The 25,670-nt window shown below is 43.8% G+C and overlaps 1 protein-coding gene across 2 annotated transcripts; it reads left to right on the forward strand.

Moving 5' to 3' along the window:
- Nucleotides 1-1,507: 1,507 nt before the first annotated feature.
- On the forward strand, nt 1,508-20,724 carry Hepacam (hepatocyte cell adhesion molecule). 2 transcript variants are annotated; one of them, XM_006510638.3, is made up of 7 exons: nt 1,508-1,913; nt 14,859-14,956; nt 15,694-15,975; nt 16,508-16,607; nt 17,533-17,606; nt 18,006-18,076; nt 18,661-20,724. In XM_006510638.3, the coding sequence occupies exons 3-7, from the start codon at nt 15,843-15,845 to the stop codon at nt 18,961-18,963; spliced, it is 681 nt and encodes a 226-aa protein (XP_006510701.1). In that variant the 5' UTR covers nt 1,508-1,913; nt 14,859-14,956; nt 15,694-15,842; the 3' UTR covers nt 18,964-20,724. The 2 variants fall into 2 exon arrangements, with proteins under 2 accessions (XP_006510701.1, NP_780398.2); NM_175189.4 differs by having other exon boundaries at nt 1,758-1,913; nt 14,615-14,956.
- The last annotated feature ends 4,946 nt before the right edge of the window (nt 20,725-25,670 follow it).

A 25,670-nucleotide genomic window follows, 5' to 3' on the forward strand; every position in this document is an offset into this window, starting at 1 on the left:
CTCACTACATAGCTAGCTGGAAAGCAATCTGTCTCAAGAACACAGACAAACAACAATGGGAAGTGTCCTACAGTGCCACCTGGGAACTGCTAGCGAGAATGTAAATGAGTTAGGTTCTTTGGAAAACAGTTTGGGAGCTCCATAAAAAGTTCCATAAACAGGTGTGGTGCCATCAATATAGATAGCATACCCATATAGGCAAAATCCACGTGGTATGGTGTCACGGAGATAGCATACCTACAACAGGCAAAATAGACAGAAAGTAGATGGGGCTGGGGAGAGGAAATACAGTTAGTGACAACTAAGAATAGAAGTGTTACATAGGGAAAGCTAACTAAAATTAGACATTTGTGGTAGTCTCAGAACCTTGTGAAAATACTAAAGCCACTGAACTGTACATTCTAAAAGGGTGAATTTCCTGATATATGAATTCTGTCTTAATTTAAATGTTTTAGCATAAAATTAAAGGGGGGGAACTAAAACTAGGGGGGAAGCCTGATGGGTGGCTTTCAAATTTTAAGTCTATCAACATAGACTAATTTTTACTTTAAGATTAAGTATATTCATGTGTAACTAAGAAAAATAAAATAGAAATAAAATGCCCTTTTTTGGTGTTTTGTTGATTCATTTGGGGTTTCTGTTTCATTCTGCTGAGATGGGGGTCTCATGTTGCAGCCCAGCTCAGCCTGGAACTCATGATGTAGCCCAAACTTGTCTCAAACTCAGAGCAGTTTTCCAAGGGCTCAACCCTGCAAGTGCTGAGATCACAGGCGTGCCCCTGTTTCGGTTTTTTGAAACAGGGGTATCACTGTGAACCTCAGATTGGCCTTGAACTCCCAGTCTTCCTGCCTCTGCCTCCTTAGTGCTGGGACTACGGGTGAGCCCGGCACACTCACTTAAATGATTTCTCCTAACTAAGAATTTGCTGGGTGTTCTGTAGCAACCTTCACCAATCCTCCCAACAATTCCTCCGGGGAGGCCATTGTTTTAGCCATTTTACAGAGGTAAAACTCAAGGGCTCAAAGATACTGAGTCCATTCCATTACTGCAGAGTTACCGAGCGTTTTATGAGAAGGCATGGCCAGGAGGCAGGCTAGGCTATCACACTGATGGGAGAACCCAAGGGTGCCGGAGTGTGGAGCATTAACCTCATCTTTACTCTGACATGTCCTAGAGCACTGACTGCAGGGAAGGGGATGACAGTGGACTCTGGAAAGACACTCCCAGCATCTATCTGAACCTGTGATAAGAGACAATCCCAACTAGAACAGGCATGAAAGTAACCGAAATCAAACCCTTTTCCAATTTTCTTCTTGTGGGCTAAAACACCACTTCTTCAGTAATTCTTTGACGTCTCTCATTTCTCGAGATATCCAAAAAACACCCCCTCCCATACCCACCCGGCCACCTTTTCTCTCTTATTAGAAGTCCGTCCTGAAACAGAAGGAGGAATGTGAGGTGGAGCCTTCTAAATTGGAACACATTTATGAGCCCAGATCTGCCTCTGCCTTGGGAGTGGGACTTTATTGAAAGACAAGCCAAGAACCACTGGACCACCTGAGCCCCATAGGATGGAACCTGCTATTAACATCTAAACAGATACTCCTGTCCAAACTAAGGGGCGAAGGGCTTGGAAAGTAGAAAATGCTAGGTCTGAGCAAAGCGAGAGGAGAGAACAAGGCCAGCAACACACAGAGCTCTGTGTATTCAGAGGGAAGTTGGCAGGGTTGTGCTCGGGCAGAGAAACTCCGAGTGGTACAAAGGGACGTGCCCGGAGTGGAGAAATCATGCTAATTGTCTGCACCAGAGCTGGAGAACGCCACCCAAAATGAAGAGAGAAAGGGGAGCCCTGTCAAGAGCCTCCAGGGCTCTGCGCCTCTCTCCTTTTGTCTACCTGCTTCTCATCCAGCCAGGTAAGAGATCAGAGGGTCTAGAGAAAAGAACTGGGGGGCATTTGACAGAGGGAAGGGGAGAGCAGAGCCTGATACCTTCGGGGCTGGAGGAGGGGAGAGCGCTCAGTGGCCGTGGGAAGCATCTCAGTGAATTCAGGAGTCAATGTTGAATATATCTGTTCATTCCCTGTGCTTCCCGCCTGGCCCCCGGCCCCCTCCCCGAAAGGCTGCATGACTTTGGAGCGCCCACGGCATTCAGTACATTAGCTGGAAAGGCATCATGCCACTTCTTATGGGATGACTTGCTGGCGTGGGCCAGACCAGCATTCTTTTTAAGGGCTTATGTGAGCTCTTGGTGGGAGAAGGGGGAGGGGAAATCTTGGTTTTGCACCTCCCAAACCTCTACTGTGGCTTCTCTGAGTGTCAAACATCGTGAAAGATGAAAGAAACTTTGTAGATAATGAGCCTCCTGGTTTAGGATAGCAGTCAGTCCTAGTCATAATTTACTCCAAGCCATAGACACCTACCTCTTGTAGCGCCCCCTAGTAACACTATAGAGAACTGGTCTTATTTTAAGTACTGTAGATATTTATATGTTCATACACACAATTACAGGGAACCTAGAAATGCACATCTTAATGTGGCAAGCGGATACATAGATCATTTTAACAAAAAGCAGGAATCAGAAAAAAAAAAAAAAGTCACCTGCCTCCATCCAGGAAGCTGGGGCTGGTGGGGCAGGATGCTGGGGCTGGTGGGGCAGGATGCTGGTGGGCGTTGAGACCCAGGGAATGTTTCCTTATAGAAAGTATGCACTGAATCTCAGAAGACGGGGAAAATAGGTAGGAGCGTGAGCGAGATTATTGTTGGGACAAAGGTCAAGAGCTTGAAATAGTATCGTGTGTTTAGGCGGAGCCCAGAAGTTCAGCATTGCTTAGGGAAAAGTGTGAACTGAGTTCAGTAGAAGCCTTGTAAACCTTTCTCAGAAAATGAGACTGAGTCTATAAATGGTCGATGGGGACGCTGCATGATCTTTGATTTGGGAACTGGCAGGGTGAGTTTTACTTTTTAGATCTCTTGGTCTTCAGTGAGGCACTGAAGGAGAAACAAGGCAAAATAGATGAGGATGGAGGCCGATTTCATTCCTCTGAGCCCATGAAACAAAATAACACAGACTAGGCGGCTTAGGTAGCAGAAAGTTGGTGTCTTGCAGTTCTGAAAAGCAGACCTTAGAGATCAAAGTACCGACATGCCACACTCCCTCTGAGAGCACTAAGGACAGATCTGTCCCAGGCTTCTTTGGCTTGTGGCAGCAAAATTCCAGCCTTCAGGTGGCGTTTTCCTGTTTGCGTGTCAGTGTTCGAATGTCCCAGTCTTACAAGGACTTGTGCGGAAGTGGATCCACCCTACTACAGTATGACCTCATCTTAATTCCTTGTCTCTGAAAAGACCCCACTGCCAAAAGAAATCGGATTGTGAGGTGCAGGGCTTGGGGTGGAGATTAGGAGGACTTCAGCATGTGAGTTTGAGGAGATGTAGGTTAGCCCACATCAAAGCTATTTTTTAATTATAAACTATGCCAATAAGATGTTAGTTATGAGGCAGGCATGGTGGTGTATGCTTGTAATCTCAGCACTTGAGAGAGGTATGAGGATCAGGGGCCGAAGGCCGTCTTTGACTATACAGTGAGTTTGAGTACAGCCTGGGCTACATAAGATCCTTTCCAAAACAAACAATGTTAGCTATAACCTATGAGAGCTAAATGTTGGGCCATAGACTATTGTACTGTTATTGTATCAAGCCATAAAAGTACAAATTCTGAAAGAGGTCTCTGCCATCTTTACAGTTTTATTTTGGAAAATTCGAGCTCCTGGAACAGACAAACTCCAACATTTAAGTTTTTGTTATTAATTATGTGTCAGTGGAATGAAGTGGTAGTGGGAAACAAGGGGTGGTACTGCATAGAGCCCTCAAGCAAGACGCTTAGCTCATGGGATTCTGTCTATTTCAGTGTGTGTCCATGGACAACTGTGGGGTTTGCCTCTATTTATTCCAGATAGAGAACTTGTTTGTTTGTTTGTTTGTTTGTTTGAGATAGGGTCTTCTTACTATAGTTCTGGCTGGCCTGGAAGGTGCTATTTAGACCAGAGTGGCCTCAAATTTATAGATTTCCCAGTCTCCATCTTGCCTGGCCAAAGAGAATTAAAAAACAAACAAACAAACAAAAAAACCTTAATGAATTAACAAACACAACCATAAAGAGACATATAAGGGAGGGTTTTCCAAAATATGTCTCTGAGTGGTACATTTCAATTCCACTAATTCTTTTGACTAGAACTTTGACACATGTCCATCCCTAACTGCAATGAAAGCTGGAAAATGTAGTATTAAGATTGGCTGGAATGGGTCAGAGAGATGACTCAGTTAAAAGTGCCTGCTGCTCTTGCAGAAGACCTAGGTTTGGTTCCAAGCACCCACATGGTGGCCTCTTCTGACCATCCTTCCCCACCCCCCCCCCGCCCCTAATACTCACGGGCACTGCACACATCTGTGCATGTCATACACACAGACAAAACACTCATACACATAAAACGAAGTTCAAGTTCTGATGTGGACTGTCAGGTTTCTTCACCACAGCCTCCTCCTCTTTTGTTTTCACAGTTATCTGCTTATTTTGTGGGAGTGGGACACAAAACTATAGAGATCAGAAGACAACTTTCAGAAGCCAGTTTTCTTTTTCTTCTCTGTGGGTCCCAGGTGTCAGCTTTGGTGAAAAGAACCATTACCCAACAAACCATCTTGCTGACCTCAAATCTGGCCAAATTTAGCTTCTTAAACTCACCATAGCATGATTCAAAGAATGTTCAAATACACCTTTTCCAGAGTCTAAGGTGTTGACACCTTGATGAACATTAAAAGGTATGAATCCAAACAATGGCAGTTTTATTCTCTGGAGTCTTCTGCTCCTAGTTTCTGTGCTAAGTTTGGAGAAGTGGGTAGATACTGAGAACAGCCTGACACTGTGGTCCATGTCAGCCTGAGCCTAAGACAGCTCTCATGCCTCAGCCTCCTGAGTTCTGGGATTACAGGTATGAGCTATCACACGCAATATCTTCTTAGCCGAAATTCACTATTAAGGGGCAGTGGTGATGATTCTCAGTTTAACAAATGGTGTAATCGAGGATGCCATAGAGGAAAAAGAAGTAGGCTTAAGGATATAGTCTGATGTTCCTGTAACAAGTGAATGAGCTTATATAATCATCTCCTAGGCAAAGAAACAGATATGGCTAGGTTGGTGGCATGCACCTTTAATCTAATACTTTGGGGGAGGCAGAGGCAGGAGGATCTGTGTGAGTTCAAGGCCACTCTAGTTTACATAGTAATTCCAGGCCAGCCAAGGCTACATAGTGAAACCTTGTCTCAAAATAAGAATAAATCATGCTATCACCTCAGAATCACCCAGTTATATGTTTATTTCAGTGGCTTTTAGCCACTGAAGCAGGCACCTTCAAAGATGACTTCTGTATTAATGTGCCTTCTGAGAACCTTCATTTTCAGCATAAACTTGGTGATGCAAGCTGAGCATGCTTAAAAGCATTACTGTCATCACTGTAATCTTCTAAACATACACTCCACACCATACTGACATACCCAGGGTATACGCGATGAAGCTTAGGGTTTGGCCAGCCTCTGTATGAATGTGTATAGGCTCTTCCTTTGTTGAAAGAGGACATTGGTTTAGAAATAAATCTTATGTTTTTCCTTCGCTACTTCAGGTAATAAATCTTTCTCCACTCCACTTTTATGACTTGGCTATGTTTATTTTGGCTTCTCACTCACCAAGCTATGAACCCAAGTAGTTTGTGTTGCCTGTTACTACAGAAGCCGAAAGTGAATCTTTAAGCAGCACGTTATTCACAGAGCCAGCAGTCTAGGAGTTATTGCCATTCACAGATTTGCTTTACTCAGACCATCACTAAGTAGCCCATTCTGTAGGGAACAAGAACAAAGATGAAGACTCAATCCAAACAGCAGTTGTCCCTCCAGTCAGGCGGTCGAGCCTTCTCTTTTTAATTCATGGTTGGTACCTTTCTTCTTATTTCTTCATGTGCTTTTTTTCTCTTCTCTCTCTCTCTCTCTCTCTCTCTCTCTCTCTCTCTCTCTCTCTCTCTCTCTCTCTCTCTCTCTCTCTCTTTCTGTGTGTGTATAGTGGGGGTATTCACATAGGCCTAAGGCCACTGAGTCTCCCATTCCTCCCATGTGATTATCCAAGTTACAGAGTATACGTGCAGATTCTTGTCTACAATATACACTGCCATGAGCTGATTTGCTCTCCCTCGTGTTCTCTAACATTGTAATGTTCTGCCACTAAACACAGGCCCAGAAGCACTGGAACCAAGTGACTCCAAGGTGGCGACCTATTCCTCCACGCAGGCCCTACATTTTAATAGCCCTCTTAGAACTAACCATTGATGAATCAACCCATTGATAAAGCTAATGCCTTCATGAGACAATCATCTCCCAGTCTTCTTGTCCTAGCTAGTATGAAATGAAATCAAATTATAGTTTAAACTTACATTGCCTTGATAATCAAGTTGCATTTTTTCATATTTTTATCAGCCAATTGGATATATTTACCTCTGAAATATCTGTTCCAAGTCTTTTAAAAGAGTATTTGTTTTTTATTATTTTAAGTGTGTGTGTGTGTTTTGAGTATATACATGATGAACTTACAAGTGGTTGCATGTCACCCAGTACAAGTGATATTAGGAATCAAACGCTGGTCCTCTGGATGTGTGTGCTCCCAACTGCTGAGTCATCTCTCCAGCCCTTGTTCAAAAATATTTGCACAGCTTTCTATTGGGTTGCCTGGATGTTTTGTTGTTCTTGTTCTTGTTCTTGTTGCGTTCTTTTTCTGATGCCTTTGATTTTTATTTGAACTAGACTCTTAATCAATAGCCTAGGCTACCCCGAAATTCACTATAGCAGCTCAGTCTGGCCTCACAGCAATTTTTCTGCCTCATCCTAATTGCTGGGATTATTGGCATAAGCCACCACACTCGGCTTCCTGTTACCTGTTTTGTGTTTTAGGGTGTGTGTGTGTGTGTCTGTGTGTATGTGTACTCTAGGGAGTCTATATCTATTCTCAGGCCTGTTTAAAATGTTGTTTACCCTTTCATACTTATATCTTCAGTATATGTAGAACTGAAGTATGCCCAATATGTTTACCTCCCAGCACTATTTGTTATAATGATTGTTACTGGAATAAGTCCAGGCAACCTGCCACTCAGTGGTCAGTAGTGGGAAGGACCCTGTTTATTCAAACGTTGTCTGTTAGGGGCTATCATCCTTCAAGTTCCACCTTAGAGCCTGAGGAGATCGCTCAGGGGAGCCGGTAGATCAGAGTACTTGTTGCATAGTATAAAGATCTGAACTCAAATGCTCAGAACCCACATAAAAAGACTGGTGTTGTCAAGTTCATGCCTGTTCAACCCAGCATGAGGAGTTATGGAGGAGACGGGAAGATTGTTGGGGCTTCCTGACTTCTAGCCTAGCTCCAGGTTCAGAGAGTGACCCTGTCTCCATGAATAAGGCAGAGGGTAATAGAGAAGGACATGCAGTGTCCACCTCTGGCCTCTGCATAAGTGAGCATCTGTGCATGTGCATGCACACAGACACATTGGTGGGGAGGAATACAAACATTTTGTGGGAGTGGAGTGTAAGTCAGGAAGGGTAAGCGTTGAGTAGAGTTCTTTCTCATCCAAGCTATGCACCTCCTCCTTTCTTCTCTGGAACACTCAGTGGACCTCAACCTCCTGGGACTGACTAACTCCTATAGTTCTTTTAAATGGTCATTATTTTCTTCAAGTTAAACCTGACGTGAGTGTATGTGTTTTATGTCGGCCAGTGCACATAACCAAAGAGTAAGGAGAGAGTTACAAAGGTCACCAGAGTTAGCAGGACCTAACTATTAGATAATGTTACCAGAACTGTTAGAGTCAGAGACTTGGCCCTGGCAACTCTAACAAGCTAGGCTCAGACACTTTTCCTCTATGGGCCAATTAAAAAGGCAGTAAGGGATTGGTGAGGTGATTCAGTCAGTAGGTACTTGTTGCCAAGTCTCACAGTCTAACTGTGATCCCAGGCACACACATAATGGGAGGAGAGAACTGAAGTGTGCATTAGGACCCATACGGTGCCCTCCACAAACAAGCAAGTAAACAAATGGAAAAAGAAGAAGAAAACAAATACTAGTAAAAAAGCAGAGAAAGGATATCCAGTGTAGCCACATAGGGAAGAGGAACAGAAACAAGCCCAGTGACCCCTCCTACAAGTCAGGCTTTGGGGGACAGACAAGAAGTTTAGGTTTATACAGAGAGCAAGAGGTATATATAAAACTAAACAGGGGCTGGTGAGATGGCTCAGTGAGTAAGAGCACCCGACTGCTCTTCCGAAGGTCCGAAGTTCAAATCCCAGCAACCACATGGTGACTCACAACCATCCTTACTGAGATCTGACTCCCTCTTCTGGAGGGTCTGAAGATAGCTACAGTGTACTTACATGTAATAAATAAATAAATAAATCTTTTTAAAAGAATGAAGAAAAAAAAAAAAACTAAATAGTCCTGGTCAACAGGATGTGGTCCTGACCCATCATTGTTTGAGCAAGATGGTTGACAGGAACTCTTCCCCCTGGCTAGGTATCAGGCTTTAACCTTTTCTTCTCCGATCATAAGGTTCCTGAGGCACTCCAGTTCCTTGGAGACCATTGTTTCAATATCTGATGGTCATAGGGACAGCACAGTATCTCTTTAGAGTACCTCGATTCCTAGCAGGACAGTTGCACCAGGACTTCTCTTTCAGAATTGGGAATGCCTGGCAAAAGAGAGTAGTATAATAGTACAAAAGCGTTAGAGAGGGAGGGGCACCTTTGAAAAGGGCAAAGGGGGGAAGCAACTCTGAATCAGTGGTCCTGTCATACAAGGACAACAAACCTCTCCTTGCTACACTATGGTCACCTTTGTCATAAATTGGGTCATCATATGCAAGTCTTCTCTAGTCTACTCTGTTGATTGATCTGTCTTGATAACAATAAGAAAGGAAGTCTCCTGAGATTTAAATAGTAGTGTATTAAATTATAGGTCAAATTATTATTATTAATAATAATTATTTTGCTATTATTAATGTTTTGAAATACGGTTTGCAAAAGATATATCATAAGACTGAATTAAAGGACAGACGATAGTTATTTTTGTTGGTCTTGCTGACCCCAGGTGATGTTATGTGGTACAGGTAAAGTTGACTTTTTCTAACTGAGCAATCTTGTGGTGTCTTCTGTAATGTAGCCCTATGGTTACATCAGCATTCAAGCACCATACAGCTTGTCTCTTTTTCCTCTGTGCTTATCTATCTTGCCTAGCTCAAGATCATCTCAGAATCATTATTAAATAGGAAGGAAGATGTTAAAGACCAAAAGCAGAAAACAAAATATTCTTCCTTTCAAAGGACAAACTCTTGCTGCCCTTGGATTATTGTATAAGGGGTGTGGTGACCACATTTCAAAATGGAAGTAATACATTTGGGAAAAGCCCAGGAAAAGGCATCTATGTTGGTCAAATGAATGGAAGGAGATAGACCTAAGCAAACAAAACTTGCTTCAAGTAAAAAAGGGTACAAGTGTGGTCTCTAGCGCTAGAGAACATGGGTACGGTGAAGAGAGGTAAGTCCTACAGCATGAGTTTGGCACCAACCCACTGATGCTTTTGAAAGGTGACTTTAAGGCAAAATGAAGACTTTGTCCCATAAAGGTATGAAAACCAGTAGAGGTGATTCTTTAAAGGGTTGGGGCATAAAGAAAGCACAGGTCCTTGGGCACTCTCTTGAAGTTTGCATTTCCTCAGTGTCTCGGGAGGTCAAATCCTCCTTGAGCAGAAGCTACTGACCCAAACACCAGGGCACTGTTTAGTTAGATAGGAACATCTTGTAGACATGGAAAGTTCCTTTTGTTTTGCCTGTGGTGGGAACAGAGACTTTCTACACAATGATGCCTCAGAGACAATGATTACGCTAATTGCTTCTCCAGGTTGAATAATCCTTCCTTTTATTACCACTCTGAGCCTGAGGTGTTAGCCATTTCCTCATTTCTGTGTCCTGCTTTGGCTCCTGTCCCAGTTCTCTGTGTCTCCTGAAAGTTATGAAACCCAAACTTAGATTCTTTCCAGTTTCTAGGCAACTGTGCATGCTTAGCAAAAATGTTCTTGTCATCAGAGTCTAAGAAAGATGGCGCCATCGTCTTACAATGAGTATGCGTGCATCCCTTCTGCTTGTGGGCATACCCATGTTCACAACATAAGGAGGGCAGCCGCCTGAGCTAGGGCAAATTAGGAGGCAAAGGCTTCGTCTTCTCCATGGTTTTATCCACAATTTAATCTAAATTGATTTATTAAAAAAAAAAAAAAAAGCAAAATTGAGGGAGAAAGATCACCAGAAATGGCTACTAAAAAGCTTGGATTGGAAGAGGAGACAATATAACCCAGGGAAGCCCAAGAGAAAGAGATCAGAGATTACAGGAGAGATAAAGGTTATTAATACCTCCTACTTGTCCAAGACCCAGGAATATTGCTGGTAGAAGGAAATGAGAAGCCTCAGAATTTGGTGCCTGAGATCTGTATTAGTCAGTTCTGCACTTCTATAATGAAATGCAGTTTCACTGCATGACTGAACAGTTTCTAAGGAATTGAAGTTTATTTAACTCATAGTTTTGGAGGTAGGACTTCCAAACGATATAACACCAGCTCTGGAAAATACCCTGAACTTTGTCCTATCATGGCACAATAGATGGCATCAAAGAATGCCTATGAGAAGAGAGATCAGCAAAACGGGAAGCCGACACGGGGTAGAGAGAGCTTAGGCTCATTCTATAACAATTTAATTTCTGGAGAATTAGCACAATAACTTTCTTAATTCCCTCCAAGGACGTTGCTCCCAGAGAGCTAAGCTACTCCACTCTTTCCTATTAACACCACCTTGGGGAAAAAGGCTTAACAACACACAAACACTGGAGGGACAAAACACATTCAAACCACAGCAGGGCTGTTATTCAAATTTTTTAATTTTTAATGATTAATTTATTTTTATTCTGTGTGCATTGGTTTTTTTACCTATGTGTGTGATTCTGTGACGTTGGGACTGAAACTGAAGTTATAGAAACTTGTAAGCTGCCATTTGGGTGCTGGAAATTGAACCTCAGGTCTTCTGGCAGAGCAGTCAATGCTTTTAACTGCTAAGCCATCTCTCCAACCCCTCAAATTTTTAAAATATTTATTTTATTTTTTTATATGTATGTGTTACATATGTGCATGTATGTATTAAGTGTTCACAGAGGACATCAGATCCCCTGGAGCTGGGGTTATGAGTACTTGAGAGCCACCTGATGTGGGTGCTGGGACATAAACTTGGGTCCTTTGTGAGAGCAGTATGCAAATTAACCATTACTGCCCCTCTCCAGCCCTCCCTGACTCCAGTTTGCACGCCTCTGAGGGACTCCACACATAGCATGTACTGATCCTACAATTTCAGACCGGGTTCTGAGAAGTGAGCAAATCCCTCCTCACTATTTGAACATCACCAAGTCATACACAGCAAGCTCCTTTGTCTGCTTAGGGAAATTTGAAATTGCTAGACTTGCTTTTCTAAGTCTAGGTGAGAATGGAACCTATAGGTGTTAGACATGTAACCCCATTTAAATCATGGCAATACTGAACGTTGAGAGAAAACGTTACAGAACGTCTGGCCAAGTGGATATCAGTCTGATACACAGGACCATAGAAATGAAAAGCTTCTCTCAGTTAGTGGGAAGGAGAGAACGCAGGAGCCCATCATCTCTTCTGCCAAAGCAAATAAGGTAGATGGACCATCTTTCATTTATTTCCATTTTTTATGTAAGATTTTTCTAAAAACAAAAATACTTTGCTTTAAAAAGTGCTTGAGATGAGGCCAAGAACGATGTGAAATGCATTTAACCACAGCACTTTGGAGGCAGAGGCAGGTGTGTCGGCCTGGTATATATAGCAAGTTGCAGGCTAGCTAGAGTTGCATTGTTTAAAAAAAAAAAATGTTTGAGAAGGCTCAGCAGTTAAGAACACTTCTTGATTTCCCAAAAGACCTGAGTTCAGTTTCCAGCACTCAAGCCAAGTGACTCACAAGAGCCTCTAACTTCTATCCCAAATAACCCAATGTCTCTTCTGGCCTCCACAGGCACCCATACTCATATAATATGCATTCGCACAGACACACATACATACAGATAATTAAAAAACAAAGAAAATAATAACCTTTAAGGCTGGAGAGATGGCTCAGCAGTTATGAGCACTTGTTCTTGCAGAGGACCCAGGTTCAATTCTCAGCACCTATGGAAAGGTAACACTATCTGTAACTTCATTTCCACAGGCCTTGACACCCTCTTCTTTCTTCCCTGGGCACCAGGCACACATGTGGTGTGCATACATCCATTCAGGCAAAACACTCATTTACATAAAATAAAAATAAGTCTTTAAAAGTAATGTTTGAGGTGCTGGAATGTAACTCAATTGAAAATGTACTTGCGTAGTATGCATGAAGCCCTAGGACTATCCTAAGCACTGCATAAACTGTGAGTGGTGACACATCTACAATCTCAGGACTCAGGAGGTAGATAGAGACAGGAAGATCATAAATTCAAGACCATTCTTGGCTATATAGCCAGTTTGAGAACAGTCTTGCATACCTGAGAATTTGTCTCCAAAATCAATATGACAACACTTATGAGATGGGTGTTTGGGCATACTTCTGTCATCCCAGTACTCTGGAGGTAGAGACAGGAGGATTGTGAGATAGAGGTCAGCCTGGACAGCATAGCAAGACTGTCAAGACAAGATGGGAGCCAGGCGTGGCGGAGCACGCCTTTAATCACAGTACTTGGGAGGCAGAGGCAGGCGGATTTCTGAGTTCGAGGCCAGCCTGATCTACAAAGTGAGGTCCAGGACAGCCAGGGCTATACAGAGAAACCCTGTCTCAAAAAAACAAGAAGGAAGGAAGGAAGGAAGGAAGGGAGGGAGGAAGGAAGGAAGGAAGGAAGGAAGGAAGGAAGGAAGGAAGGAAGGAAGGAAGGAAGGAAGGAAGGAGACAGAGAGAGAGAGAAAGAGAGAGAGAGAGAGAAAGAGAGAGAGAGAGAGAGAGAGAGAAAGAAGACAAGATGGGACAAAAGAACAAGTTTTCAAATAGTTATTATCTTTGACCATTCTGTTTGTTTGTTTGTTTGTTTGTTTTTTGTTTTTTGTTTTTTTCCGAGACAGGGTTTCTCTGTATAGCCCTGGCTGTCCGGGAACTCACTTTGTAGACCAAGCTGGCCTTGAACTCAGTCTTTGGCCATTCTAACTTCCTCAACTTAAGACTTCCTTCCTCCAAGCAAGTGGTATTCAGCTAATCCCACCTATAACAGTTTTAATCTTCAGGCCATCTCTTGAGGTTTGGGGATATCTGGCCGATGATGGTAGAATGTGAGATTTGGAAATTGCTTAGCGATCATTTGGTCTACCTAACTACTTTATTGTACAAAGAAAAAACCTGAGCCATGGCGAGTTGGAAAAGTGGTCTTTCCTTGACCTTGTACAGGAAGGAACTCATACTTAACAAAGCACCTGCTCTTTAAAGAGAATTGAACGAGTTTAGCAAATAAAAGCTGTTTAAATAAAAGACGTTTACCATAACCAACCTTTTAGCTCACTTAGCTCTTGGTTTGGTCAGGACCATCTAGTACAAGGAAAAGAAGAGATGGAAGAACACAGCCCTGCTTTCCTAGTTTTCTCCCCCCACCCCCTTTTGACAGGGTCTCATGTGTCCTAGGCTGGCCTCATGCTTCAACTTACTGTGTAGTCATGATCTTGGATTTCTGACCCTCCTGCCTCTACTTCCAAAGAGATGGGATAATAGTTTAGGGCCTGGTTTATAGTCACTATTTTTATTATATAAACGAGAAGAATGGGGCTTAGAAAGATTGTTCTAAATGTACCCAGCCAATAAGGAGTAGACCCCCATCTGAGAAGGCCTTAAGGTTCCAAATTCTTTATTCTCTCCATTCAAATTCTTCCTCTGTAGAGAACACAAATGGGGCTGGGATTTAGGTGGGTTCCTAGAACGTCCTTTCTAGTTACAGAACTGTTTTCTATTGAGTCCTCCTGGTAAGATGCAGTTATACCTGGGGTAAGGGCAGAGTGATTCTTGGTATGCCTAGGAAGTGCCTGTGTGTTTGGGGACTCTGGGCTTCCTCTTCCTGAGCACTGTCTTAGTTCACGTTCCTCTTTCTTTGTGAACCTAATTTCCCATGTTTTCTCTATTTCCTGCCATACTACCTCCATATCAAACTTGACTCATAGGATGTTCAATAAATATTTCTATGAAAGGAACATGTAGACTGTGTATAAGTGCAGAAGACAGGCAATGAGGAAAATGCAAGAGAGACAAAGCCGTAGAAGATTCAGGATGGCTATGAGGAAAGAAAGACGGGGGAGAGGGAGCAAAGAACTTCCATAGGAGAGGAGATGGCGCTGATGGGTAAGAAGCCAGGACTGACAGGAAGTTAAGGGTCTGAAGGTGTGAGGAAGATTTCAGGGCTTGAAGTTGGAAATGGGCTATGGAGCTGAGGGCCTGACACTGCCCTCTTCCCCAATGGGCCTCTGTTTGCAGTCCCCCTGGAGGGGGTGAACATCACCAGCCCAGTACGTCTGATCCACGGCACAGTGGGGAAGTCGGCCCTGCTTTCCGTGCAGTACAGTAGCACCAGCAGCGACAAGCCCGTGGTGAAGTGGCAGCTGAAGCGTGACAAGCCAGTGACCGTGGTGCAGTCTATAGGCACAGAGGTCATTGGCACTCTGCGGCCTGACTATCGAGACCGTATCCGGCTCTTTGAAAATGGCTCCTTGCTTCTCAGCGACCTGCAGCTGGCGGATGAGGGAACCTATGAAGTGGAGATTTCCATCACTGACGACACCTTCACCGGGGAGAAGACCATCAACCTCACCGTGGATGGTAAAGCACTCGGCAGGGAAGCAGGCAGAACCAGACTGGGACTAAGGCTAGACCCAAGAAAATGCAACGCAAAGGCTGAGTGGTAATTAGAAGGTGGTACCTAGGCACAGCTAACATGGATAGAGGCCCATGCGTGGGCCAGCCCACTTAACATTTACAATAATGAAGGGATAGATAATGTTACTCTCTTCAGAGGTACAAAGAGTAACCCAAGCTCATACAACTGATAGAGTCCAGTGTTAAACCTAGAGAGTTGAACATGGTTTCCTCCAGCTGAAATGTCTCCCAGGCTTGATCAATTTAAGAAAAGCCCAGTGGTTTTGAAATGGCATTTAGGAAGAAGGGTATTTAGAAGACATTCATCATGACTTTGTTGTTCAGTCTAGAAGTTGCTTGACTAAGTGGATGAAGAATGGATGGGTGGATGGATGGGTGGATGGATGGGTGGATGGGTGGATGGGTGGATGGGTGGATGGGTGGATGGGTGGATGGATGGGTAAATGGATGGGTGGATGGATAAATGGATGGATGGATGGATAGATGGATGGATGGATGGATGGATGGATGGATGGATGGATGGATAGATTGTGGGACAGGAGTAAGTTAGAGACCTCTGGAGGGACTCAGCCAACAGACTGAACTATTAGATGTTGAAGGTAGAGAATAAAGAAGGGGAAGGAAGCGTGTTGTAGACTATAACTCACAGGCATTTCAATCCTCCTGTTTCTGGGTCTCAGTGCCCATTTCAAGGCCGCAGGTATTAGTGGCTTCAACCACTGTGCTGGAGCTCAGTGAGGCCTTCACCCTCAACTGCTCCCATGAGAATGGCACCAAGCCTAGCTACACGTGGCTGAAGGATGGCAAACCCCTCCTCAATGACTCCCGAATGCTCCTGTCCCCTGACCAAAAGGTGCTCACCATCACCCGAGTACTCATGGAAGATGACGACCTGTACAGCTGTGTGGTGGAGAACCCCATCAGCCAGGTCCGCAGCCTGCCTGTCAAGATCACTGTGTATAGTAAGTTCCCCTGCCTGCCCAAGATACAAATATCCACTGGGACAAAAGGCATTCCGGAGAGTGAGTGTCTAGAGCAGTGGTTTTCAACCTTCCTAATGCTGTGACCCTTTAATCCAGTTCCTCATGTTGAGGTGACTTCCAACCACAAAATGATTTTCATCACTACTTCATAACTTTAGTTTCACTGCTGTTATACATCATAATGTAAATGTCTATGTTTCCTGATGGTCTTAGGCAAGGTGACCCTGTGAAAGGGTCGTTTCACACACACTCACAAACACACCCCTGGGCGGGGGAGGATTGCAACCCACAGGTTGAGAACCGCTGGTCTAGAGGGAGTGAGACAGGGGTAGAGTTGGGCTAAAAGTGCTTGGAAGACAGCCACACGTAGGAGGCAGGCTCCAGGTGAGCTCTGCTATTGCCTATCCATGCTGCCTGGGATCTTTTCTCTTCCCTCCCCTGCTAATATTCTACTCACCATACCTGCTCCCCTCCTCAAAGTGCCCCTACCGCTCTGCCTCTCTCTCCTCAGGAAGAAGCTCCCTCTATATCATCTTGTCTACAGGAGGCATCTTCCTCCTTGTGACCCTGGTGACAGTTTGTGCCTGCTGGAAACCCTCAAAAAAGTCTAGGTAACTAGTCAACTTCTACACCTTAGTTTTTCTTCAGTCTATTTCAGACCCAAGTTTAATGTTAATTGAGCTATTGAATGTTTTTAGCATTGAATCTGGTGTCACATTCTACTACTGAGCCTTATCCTTATTTCCCAAGTGCTCTCTCTCTCTCTCTCTCTCTCTCTCTCTCTCTCTCTCTGTCTCTGTCTCTGTCTCTCTCTGTGTGTCTTTCTCTCTGTCTCTCTCTGTCTCGGTCTCTCTCCCGTGTGTGTGTGTGTGTGTGTGTGTATAGGTATGAGTATGGGTACGTGTTGGTATTGGCATGGGTATGTATGGATGCACATGTGTGTGGATCCAGAGGTACACTTTTGGTATTATTCTTCTGCCTGCCTTTGCTTTCTCAGTCCTGGGGTTACAACTGTATTCGACTACAGCTATCTTTTTTAAATGGATTCTTAGGACTAACTCAAGCCCTCATGTGTATAAGGCAGTCACTTTACCAAATGGGCTATCCCTCCACCCCAGCTCCCAATTCTATTCTCTGCTCTTTGAATTTTTTCCTCCTAGTGTATTTTTCCATTGTATTTGGAGTTGCGTCTGTGCTCAGTTACCTCTGACCACCCTGCCATGGTTGATGGTGATTTCTCCTTGGGTTTGACAGCTAGCTGGGTTACTGTGCTGCCTTTTAAGACAAAGAACCTACAGTTTACAAGGGGGAAAATTCTGAAACTCACACTGAATGAACAGCCTACCTATGGTCACAATGCTAACAACAGTTTTAACATGCAAACGTAGATGTGCCTCATTCCAAAGACTACCATTCCTTGCCATCTTCTCATCACAAGGCTTCTTCTGTGGGCATTAGAACCCTTTCTGTGTCCATTGCTTAGATGTCCTGTGGTCAATAGCTCTGTTCTCGGCGGGGGGCTGGTTTGATTTGCAGGAAGAAGAGGAAGTTGGAGAAGCAAAACTCCTTGGAATACATGGATCAGAATGATGACCGCCTAAAATCAGAAGGTAAGCTCCCAGCTACCCGTGGACCCAGCCCATCAGCATTCACATCAGAGAGACCTCCTGGGAAAAGGAAAAGAGGGCGATGAGGAATTATCAGAGTCAAGAGGGTGCAGGTACAGAATATAGGTGCTGGATGGTGTAGAGCAGTGGTTCTCAACCTGTGGGCCATGACCCTCTTGGGGTAGAATGACCTTTTCTCAAAGATCGTTACAAAACAGATATTTACGATTCGTAACAATAGCAAAATTACAGGTATGAAATAGCAACAAAAAATAATTTTATGGTTGGGGGTCATCACAACATAAGGAACTGCATTTAAGGGTTACAACATTAGAAAGGTTGAAAACCACTGATGTAGAAGATCTGTCCGTGGACCAGACTCCCTATTCTTTCCCTATGCAGCAGATACCCTACCCCGAAGTGGAGAACAGGAGCGGAAGAACCCAATGGCACTCTATATCCTGAAGGATAAGGTAAGCTACTCGGTCAATGAGAACCTACAGCATGCTAGGGAGCGTGTGACGTGGCCATTCCTTTGCAATGTTTGCAGAAATCTTTGTATTTCTGCAGTATTTTCAAAAATCCCCACTTAAGAAATTGGAAAATGAGACAGAGAGACAAAACAACGTGTGAAGGGCTAAACAAGCAAATGAGTGGCAGACCTGCCCATCACAATACAAGTGACGGTCACCGTACAATCTCATGGACCACCCTAGCTCCCACCATGTCCAGGCTATTCAAAAGACCTATTTGGTGGTCGCCAGAGCCCTTCCACTCTTCTCTGCTCACATGCAATAGACCTACTTGACAGAACTTTAAGAGGATAGACGAGGCTCTGAATCATGTTAACATTTACTGAGTACCTGCCACATGTCTGGGCCACAAGGTGTCGTCTGCCGTCTGCCGTCTAGTGGACGTGGCGGGTGTGGCTGGAAACTCCCGAGAGACACACTACACACACAACCTGTGCGTGCCTCTTTAGTCCCAGTCCCTAAAACAAAGAGCTCCCAGATTGGGTTCAGGGGACAACTGATCCTTGCGTCGCCTGTGTTTGCAGGATTCCTCAGAGCCAGATGAAAACCCTGCTACAGAGCCACGGAGCACCACAGAACCCGGTCCCCCTGGCTACTCCGTGTCGCCGCCCGTGCCCGGCCGCTCTCCGGGGCTTCCCATCCGCTCAGCCCGCCGCTACCCGCGCTCCCCAGCACGTTCCCCTGCCACTGGCCGGACGCACACGTCGCCACCGCGGGCCCCGAGCTCGCCAGGCCGCTCGCGCAGCTCTTCGCGCTCACTGCGGACTGCAGGCGTGCAGAGAATCCGGGAGCAGGACGAGTCAGGGCAGGTGGAGATCAGTGCCTGAGCCTCCTCGAGAGCCCTCTGCGGTTGCCCACGGTCTGCTGTCCGCGGCTGGGGGGGGAGGCTGAGAAGTCCTGATGCCTCTGGCCAGGAGTGAAAGGAGATCGTGGCCTGATCCCCGTTTAGGGTGCACACGCGTGTGAGTTTGCACAAATGGCTGATCTTGGTGTTAAACCCGGTTGCATGTGCGCTGGGTTTACTGGCTGTGTTCTCTGGCTGTGTTCTCAGTGGGTATGAGCTGTGCCCTCTTAGGACTACATAGATTATTAAATTTCTGGCCCAATCCCCTAAAGGATTTTATGGAAACTAACAGTAATTTTACCCAGTGAGACGATCCTATGCGCCCCCTGGCAGTGTTTATACTTCCCATCCACCTCCCAATCCCACATGCCTCTAACCCCTAAAGTCTGTGGTAGCCCCCCCCCCAGCCCAATTTAGAGGCCACTTACCCCCGAACACACATTGTCCTAAAACTAAAGACAAGTCTGATGCTGGTTCCTGGGTACACAGGGCCTGTTCTGATTACAAAGATGTCGTCTTAAGGACCTTTTCTGGACATCTGCTTCCCCATCTTTCCAGGTGATAAGAGTGAACCCCAGGTGCATTCCTAAGACCCTGGGAACTTGGGGCTAGGCCAGGACAAGCTATCAGGCCTCCAGTGGCCTCCCCAAAAGTGTGTCATACTGGTCTTCCTTCCAGTTTGCGTTCATGAGAATGTGGGTAGGCTTGTTCCTATAGAGACTGGTGTGGCCACTCACCGACGACCCAGCAAACTGCCCCTGACAAGGACCTGGTTTTAACCATTCATGCTCTTCTTCCTGACTGTTATTTTACAAAACAAGCTTTCAATCATCCCCAGGAAGGCTGAGAAGCTTCCTTGAGCTGTAAGAAAAAAATAAGATTCCACTCTCCAGAGAAACGTGGAAAGAGAAAGAAGCTTAACATGCCCCAACATGTCAAAGCAAGATGGCCAACCCCCTCGCCTCCTGCTTTCCACCTGCCGTGGTCCTAGATGCTCAGAACCCAGGACAGTGGACAGAGCTGTAAAAACAGCACATGAATAGATGAAAGACAAGAAGACCCGGGGCGGGGGGTGGGGGTGGGTGGGTTCTGTCCTCTCTCCCCTAATGTCCCCAGGGACCCTTGAATCTCTTGTCCCTCCTCGACTCGTACAACTTCATCTTTTCTTCTGCATCATCTCATGAACAACTTCCAAGACCCCATATCCATCACCTCCACACCAGAACACACTTCACCCCGGCCCTGCAGGCACCAAGATTTCTGGTTTGCCTGTGTCCCCTCACCCCACCAGCATGACTCTCAGTCCCCCCATCCTGATGGCCTTCTACCTGCTCACGTGGCAGGTGTGTCTGCAGCTCTCCTTACTTAGCCAGAACCCACAATCCACTAACCTCCCCAGGTGCCTCATCCACCATAAAATAGTACTTGTAGGCGATAGTGCAGGCAGGTTAGGAGAAGCAAGACTTGGAAGACTACCTGTTGCTCAGCCTTGAGATACAGGGGTGAGGGGTAGGGTGAGATGAGAGCATGCCACACCCTGGTGCTGAATCCCGGCCGGGCTGGCTTCTCAGACTCAAGCCAAATTTGCCTTAAATTTGGATTAAGTAAAGAAGTGGGGTTTTTTTGTTTTTTGTTTTTTTAATTTTGTTTTGCTTTGTTTTGATCTTCATCTTTGTATTCACTTAGCATCTAGCAGAGTGCATAGCACAACCTGGATGCTCAATAAACTTTTGATGAAACGAAATAATTTTATTTCCACATAAGCAAAAGGAACAGATGAACAACCTGAATGTACAAGATATCTCTTTTCTTCCTTTACTGCCTTAACTTTCTTTCCATATTGCAAATCAGTCATTCCCAAACCATTACTCTCATTCATTCATTCATTCATTCACTCACTCACTCATTCATTCATGTGTTTGTTCTCTTAGTTACTAGACAAACATTCATTTGTGTCCCATTGACTATATCCCAGACACAGGATAAAGATGTAATTATGCTGTGACTTTTACTCAGAAAACAATCTTCACAGAGGAAGAGAGTAAGTGAACAGATTATTATAATGCAATTTAAAGTACTCAGGGAACATATATCAGGGGTTACAAAAGGATAGGAGGACACATTCCAAGGAGAAGGAGAAGCATGTACAAAAGCCTTGCTGGGGCAGTACACACAGGGAATTCCAAATACCGAGCCCTTGCTATGGATGGAGCATGTCGGAGAATGTGTAGGGTAGGAAGTAAGGGCATCGACCTCCAGGAGCTCAGATAGTGTATTTTGTGAAGCTGAGTTGAAAGGATCTCCTAAAGAAGGCAAAAAAGCATAGGGAGAAAGATGGGTGGGAGTATAGGTGGGAAGGTCACCGTGCAACCAAAGGAGAGACTTTGGAGAACAGGACAGGTTTGACAGTGCATGCCTACAATCTCAGTGCTTGGAAAGCTCAAGGTCAAAACCAGCTGAAGCACAAGGCGATGCCCTCATTCAAAGAAATCAAAGGGGTGAAGGGGTGGAGTGGGGTGACAGAACAGCCAGGACCTTAGAGGGCTTCGTGTATGAAAAGGAATTCAAAGTGAAGATCAGGGATTGACGTGTAGATCTATGATACGGTGCTTGCTTAGTGTTTGATTCCTAGGAAAGATGAGTCCCTAAGTTTGATTCTCAGGAGAGAAGAAGAAAGAATCCTAAAAGAAAAAAAAAAGTTGGCAGCAAGGGGGAATAAGAAGATCCAGTCGTCGTGAGCAGGAGTTAAAGCCAGATTGCAGTAGGTGAGTCGCGACTAACTGAGACTGGGTACTTGAGACTGGGTATTCCAAAGTTCTTCCTGTTGCAGAGCAGCTCGGTCCTGCCGGAGGACACTATATTTAGTTTATGTTACCAGGAGAAATTTCCAGGGAACCAGGAACAAAATAAAATCCAGACAAATCCAGAGTGCTTTAGTACTAATAAAATAGGGGATTACCCTGCATATTTCGTTTGCGTTAGAATTGTATTGAAAACTGTGCTCAACCCGTTGACAAGGTAAGAAGAGCTGGATCTGAGACACATGGATTGAGGTGATGTCCTAGAAAGAGGGCTCACTGCTGAAGGCGCACAAGACAGCTGGCAAATGAAACTGCTAATCTTCTGTGAAGAAAAGGATTCCAAATTTTCTGTTATTAAAATCAGTCAAAAACAAATGAACAGATATGGCGATATCTGTGATCTCAGCAACTGGAATGTTGGTGAGGGTGGGTCACATGATTAAAACCAGCCTAGGCTGCACAGTAAAGCCCCGTCTCAGGCATTGGGGAGAAATAACAGAAACAGCAACAAAAAAAAAAAGGTTAATAAATAGGCAAGAAAACAATCACCAGAACTGAGCATCAATTTAAGATGCAATAGATTCAACCCTTCAAAGCCTTAAGATGCTGGAATTATCAAATATGAGATAATGATGGAATGTTGAAGAGAACAGAAGACAGCAAGACCACAAAGGTTGTAACAGTGATCAAATTAGAAAAGGAACAAGGTAAACTTTCATTAAAATGGGACTAGGGAGATGGCTCAGCAGGTCAAGTCACTTGACATTGGAGCTTACACCCTGAGCTTGATCCCCAGAACTTACCTGGTGGAACTGACTCCTACCGGTAGCCTTCTGACTTCCACATGAATGCTGTGTCACACACGTGCACGCGCACGCGCACTAAATAATGTAATATATACAAAATTAATTAAACTGTTAAGTGGGTGTGGGGGCTCACACCTGTGATCCTATCCCTTTGGTGATGAAAGCAGGAGCATCAGGAGTTCAAGGTCAGTATGGGTAATATGAGACCATGTCTCAAAAAAGCACAAAACAGCAAAAAGTAGTCCAAAGCATTAAAATGCACATTATCTATTCAGATTTATTTAATCTATTCAGAGCTAATTTGAATATAGCTCTGACACTATTCAAACCAAAAGAAATGAGGAGATGTAAATGTGAGGAGATTAAACGGTATGTCATGTAGAATGAAAATGAAGCACATTTTATTCAGACCTCCATAAAGAGAATGGGAGGGAAGCTATTATTCTTTTTAAGATTTTTCTTGGGGCTGGAGAGATGGCTCAGTGGTTAAGAGCACCGACTGCTCTTCTTCTGAGTTCAAATCCCAGCAACCACATGGTGGCTTACAATCATTCATAATGAGATCTGACGCCCTCTTCTGGTGTGTATAAAGACAGCTACAGTGTACTTACATATAATAAATAAGTAAATCTTTAAAAAAAAAAGATTTATCTTATTTTTCCTTGTATGTATTGTGTGGTGCACATAAGTGCAGGTGCCCTTGCAGGCCAGAGCCATTACAGGTGTCACATCCCTCGGAGCTGCCTGACAAGAGTCTAGGAACCCAACCTGGGTCCTCTAATATAGTAGCATGCACTCTTTTTTTTTTTTTTTTTGAGACAGGGTTTCTCTGTGTAGTCCTGGCTGTCCTGGAACTCGCTCTGTAGACCAGGCTGGCCTCGAACTCAGAAATCCGCCTGCCTCTGCCTCCCAAGTGCTGGGATTAAAGGCGTGCGCCACCACGCCCGGCTAGTAGCATGCACTCTTAACTGCTGAGCCATCTCATCAGCCCCAGGAAGCTTTTTATGTGTGTGTCTCTTCAGAGATAGGGTCTCAGTATGCTGCCCTGGCTGCCCTGGAACATTCTATGTAGACTATTAGGCTGGTTTCAAACTCAAAGAGATCTGCTTGTTACTGCCTCCCAAGTGCTAAGATTAAAAGCTTGGCTTAGCACATCCAACCTGGAAAGCCATTATTTTAGAAGATAATAGATCATTTTTTCCTTTAAATTTTTTTCCTTTATTTTTATTTTATGTGTATGGATGTTTTGTCTGCTTATATATCTGTACACTCATGCATGCAGTGTCTTCAGAGGCCGGAAGAGGAAATGGGATACCCTGAATTGAAGCTACAGACATGAGCTACCATGTGGGTGCTAGAAATCAAACTCAGGTCCTCTGGAAGAACAGCCAGTGTTCTTAAACACTAGGCCATTTCTTCAACCCTAGATGTTTCTAAAACTTGTAAATACATGAAATAATTAACAAGCAATAAATATGCATAAATGGTAGTAAAAATTCAGTAGGCCAAAGACAAAGTGAAAAATCTTAAAAGGAGAGAAGGAGAGAGAGAGAGAGGGAGGGAGAGAGAGAGGAAGAGAGAGAGAGAGAGAGGAGAGAGAGAAACCTTCTACCTTTAGAAGACAGTAATAGTGAACATCCTGTGTTGGTAGAGCAATTGCTTTCAAGAGAGCAACAAAAACGACTGCAAACTAAGAGTATGTTGCCTAGTAAAAACAGACTTTCCTATATGAGAATTAAAAAAAAAATCATCAAATAAAACAAAACCTGGGGGTTCCCATGAACATCAAAGGAACTTTTCACAGAAATACATGACAGAAAATTATTCCAAAGTAAAGGTTCAAGAATCAAGGAAAGGCAAATAAATGATAAGTAGATCTGAATAAGGCCTTTGAAAATGATAGTGTCTGATCTGCAGTCCTCAAACAGGCAAATAATAGGACTTGAGTTGGGAGGATTTGTCAGAATTGAACTATTTCAAGATATTTGAATGCTTTGGGGAAGAGGAAGTGGTTAAGGTAATAACTTCAGATTTTAATAAATATTCATGGAGAAGGTATGAGTAGCAACTAAAGCTCAAAAGTCCAAGGTGAAAATTGGCTCTATAAGGAATTTCAAGCCAACTTGAACTGCATGGCATATATCAGTTTATACTTTTATATATAGGTTTATACTTTTAGTACATATATCCACATAGTATACCTACTATGATTATAATACAATCCATATGTTATATACTATATTTTTATATATTACATATATTTAATTCACCAATAAAGAAGGATGCATATTAAGGATACAGATATAAATCCAATCCATTCTTCAACTTCCAAGAAAAGAGAAAAAGAGGGTAAGAAAATGTAGACAATACAAAGCAGAAAAAATAATAATAGGAAAAAAGCTAACTTATAAATAATCTAAATTATCCAGTGAAAATACAGAGATATGTCAGATTGCATTTTAAAAAATTCTTACATTTGCCATTGAATTGAAATATATTGAAAACAATGGTTTGAAAAAGTTGAAAGTAAAGTTACTGGTAAAGATAAAGCAAATGCTAAGCAAACGAAGCTGAGTTACTATTTATATAAAACAAATGCACTATAGTCTGGGCGTGGTGATGGCACACACCCATAATCCAGGCTACTCATATGTTAAGGAGGGTCAAAAAGTCAAGGTCTGTCTGGACATTGTGAATGCCAAACCAGTCTGGACAATTGAGCAAGACTTTGTCTCAAAATAAATTACAAATGGTGAGAAAAGGAATCAAGATATTTCAGTGATATCCCCTGTCTAGCAATGCAAGGCCCTAGGTTCAATAACCCATACTGCAAATAAGAGTACTACAAAAATGAAGAGAATGTCTGTAAGGGTCTGAAAATCGCTGAAGAAAGATCCCACACTCAGATAGCATGCAAAGACAAAGAGTGGTTATTCTGCAGAAACATCTAGCATGCAAGAGTGACTATTGCTTCCAAATGGCAACAGCCACAGAGACATTTCAGTTCCTTTTATAACATGACTGCTTAAATGCTTCTGAGATAATGGCAGACTTCTAAAACTTAGGGCACATTCCAAGGAGTT

This window comes from Mus musculus, chromosome 9 (genome assembly GCF_000001635.26).
Source record: "Mus musculus strain C57BL/6J chromosome 9, GRCm38.p6 C57BL/6J".
In the NCBI taxonomy this organism is placed as follows: domain Eukaryota; kingdom Metazoa; phylum Chordata; class Mammalia; order Rodentia; family Muridae; genus Mus; species Mus musculus.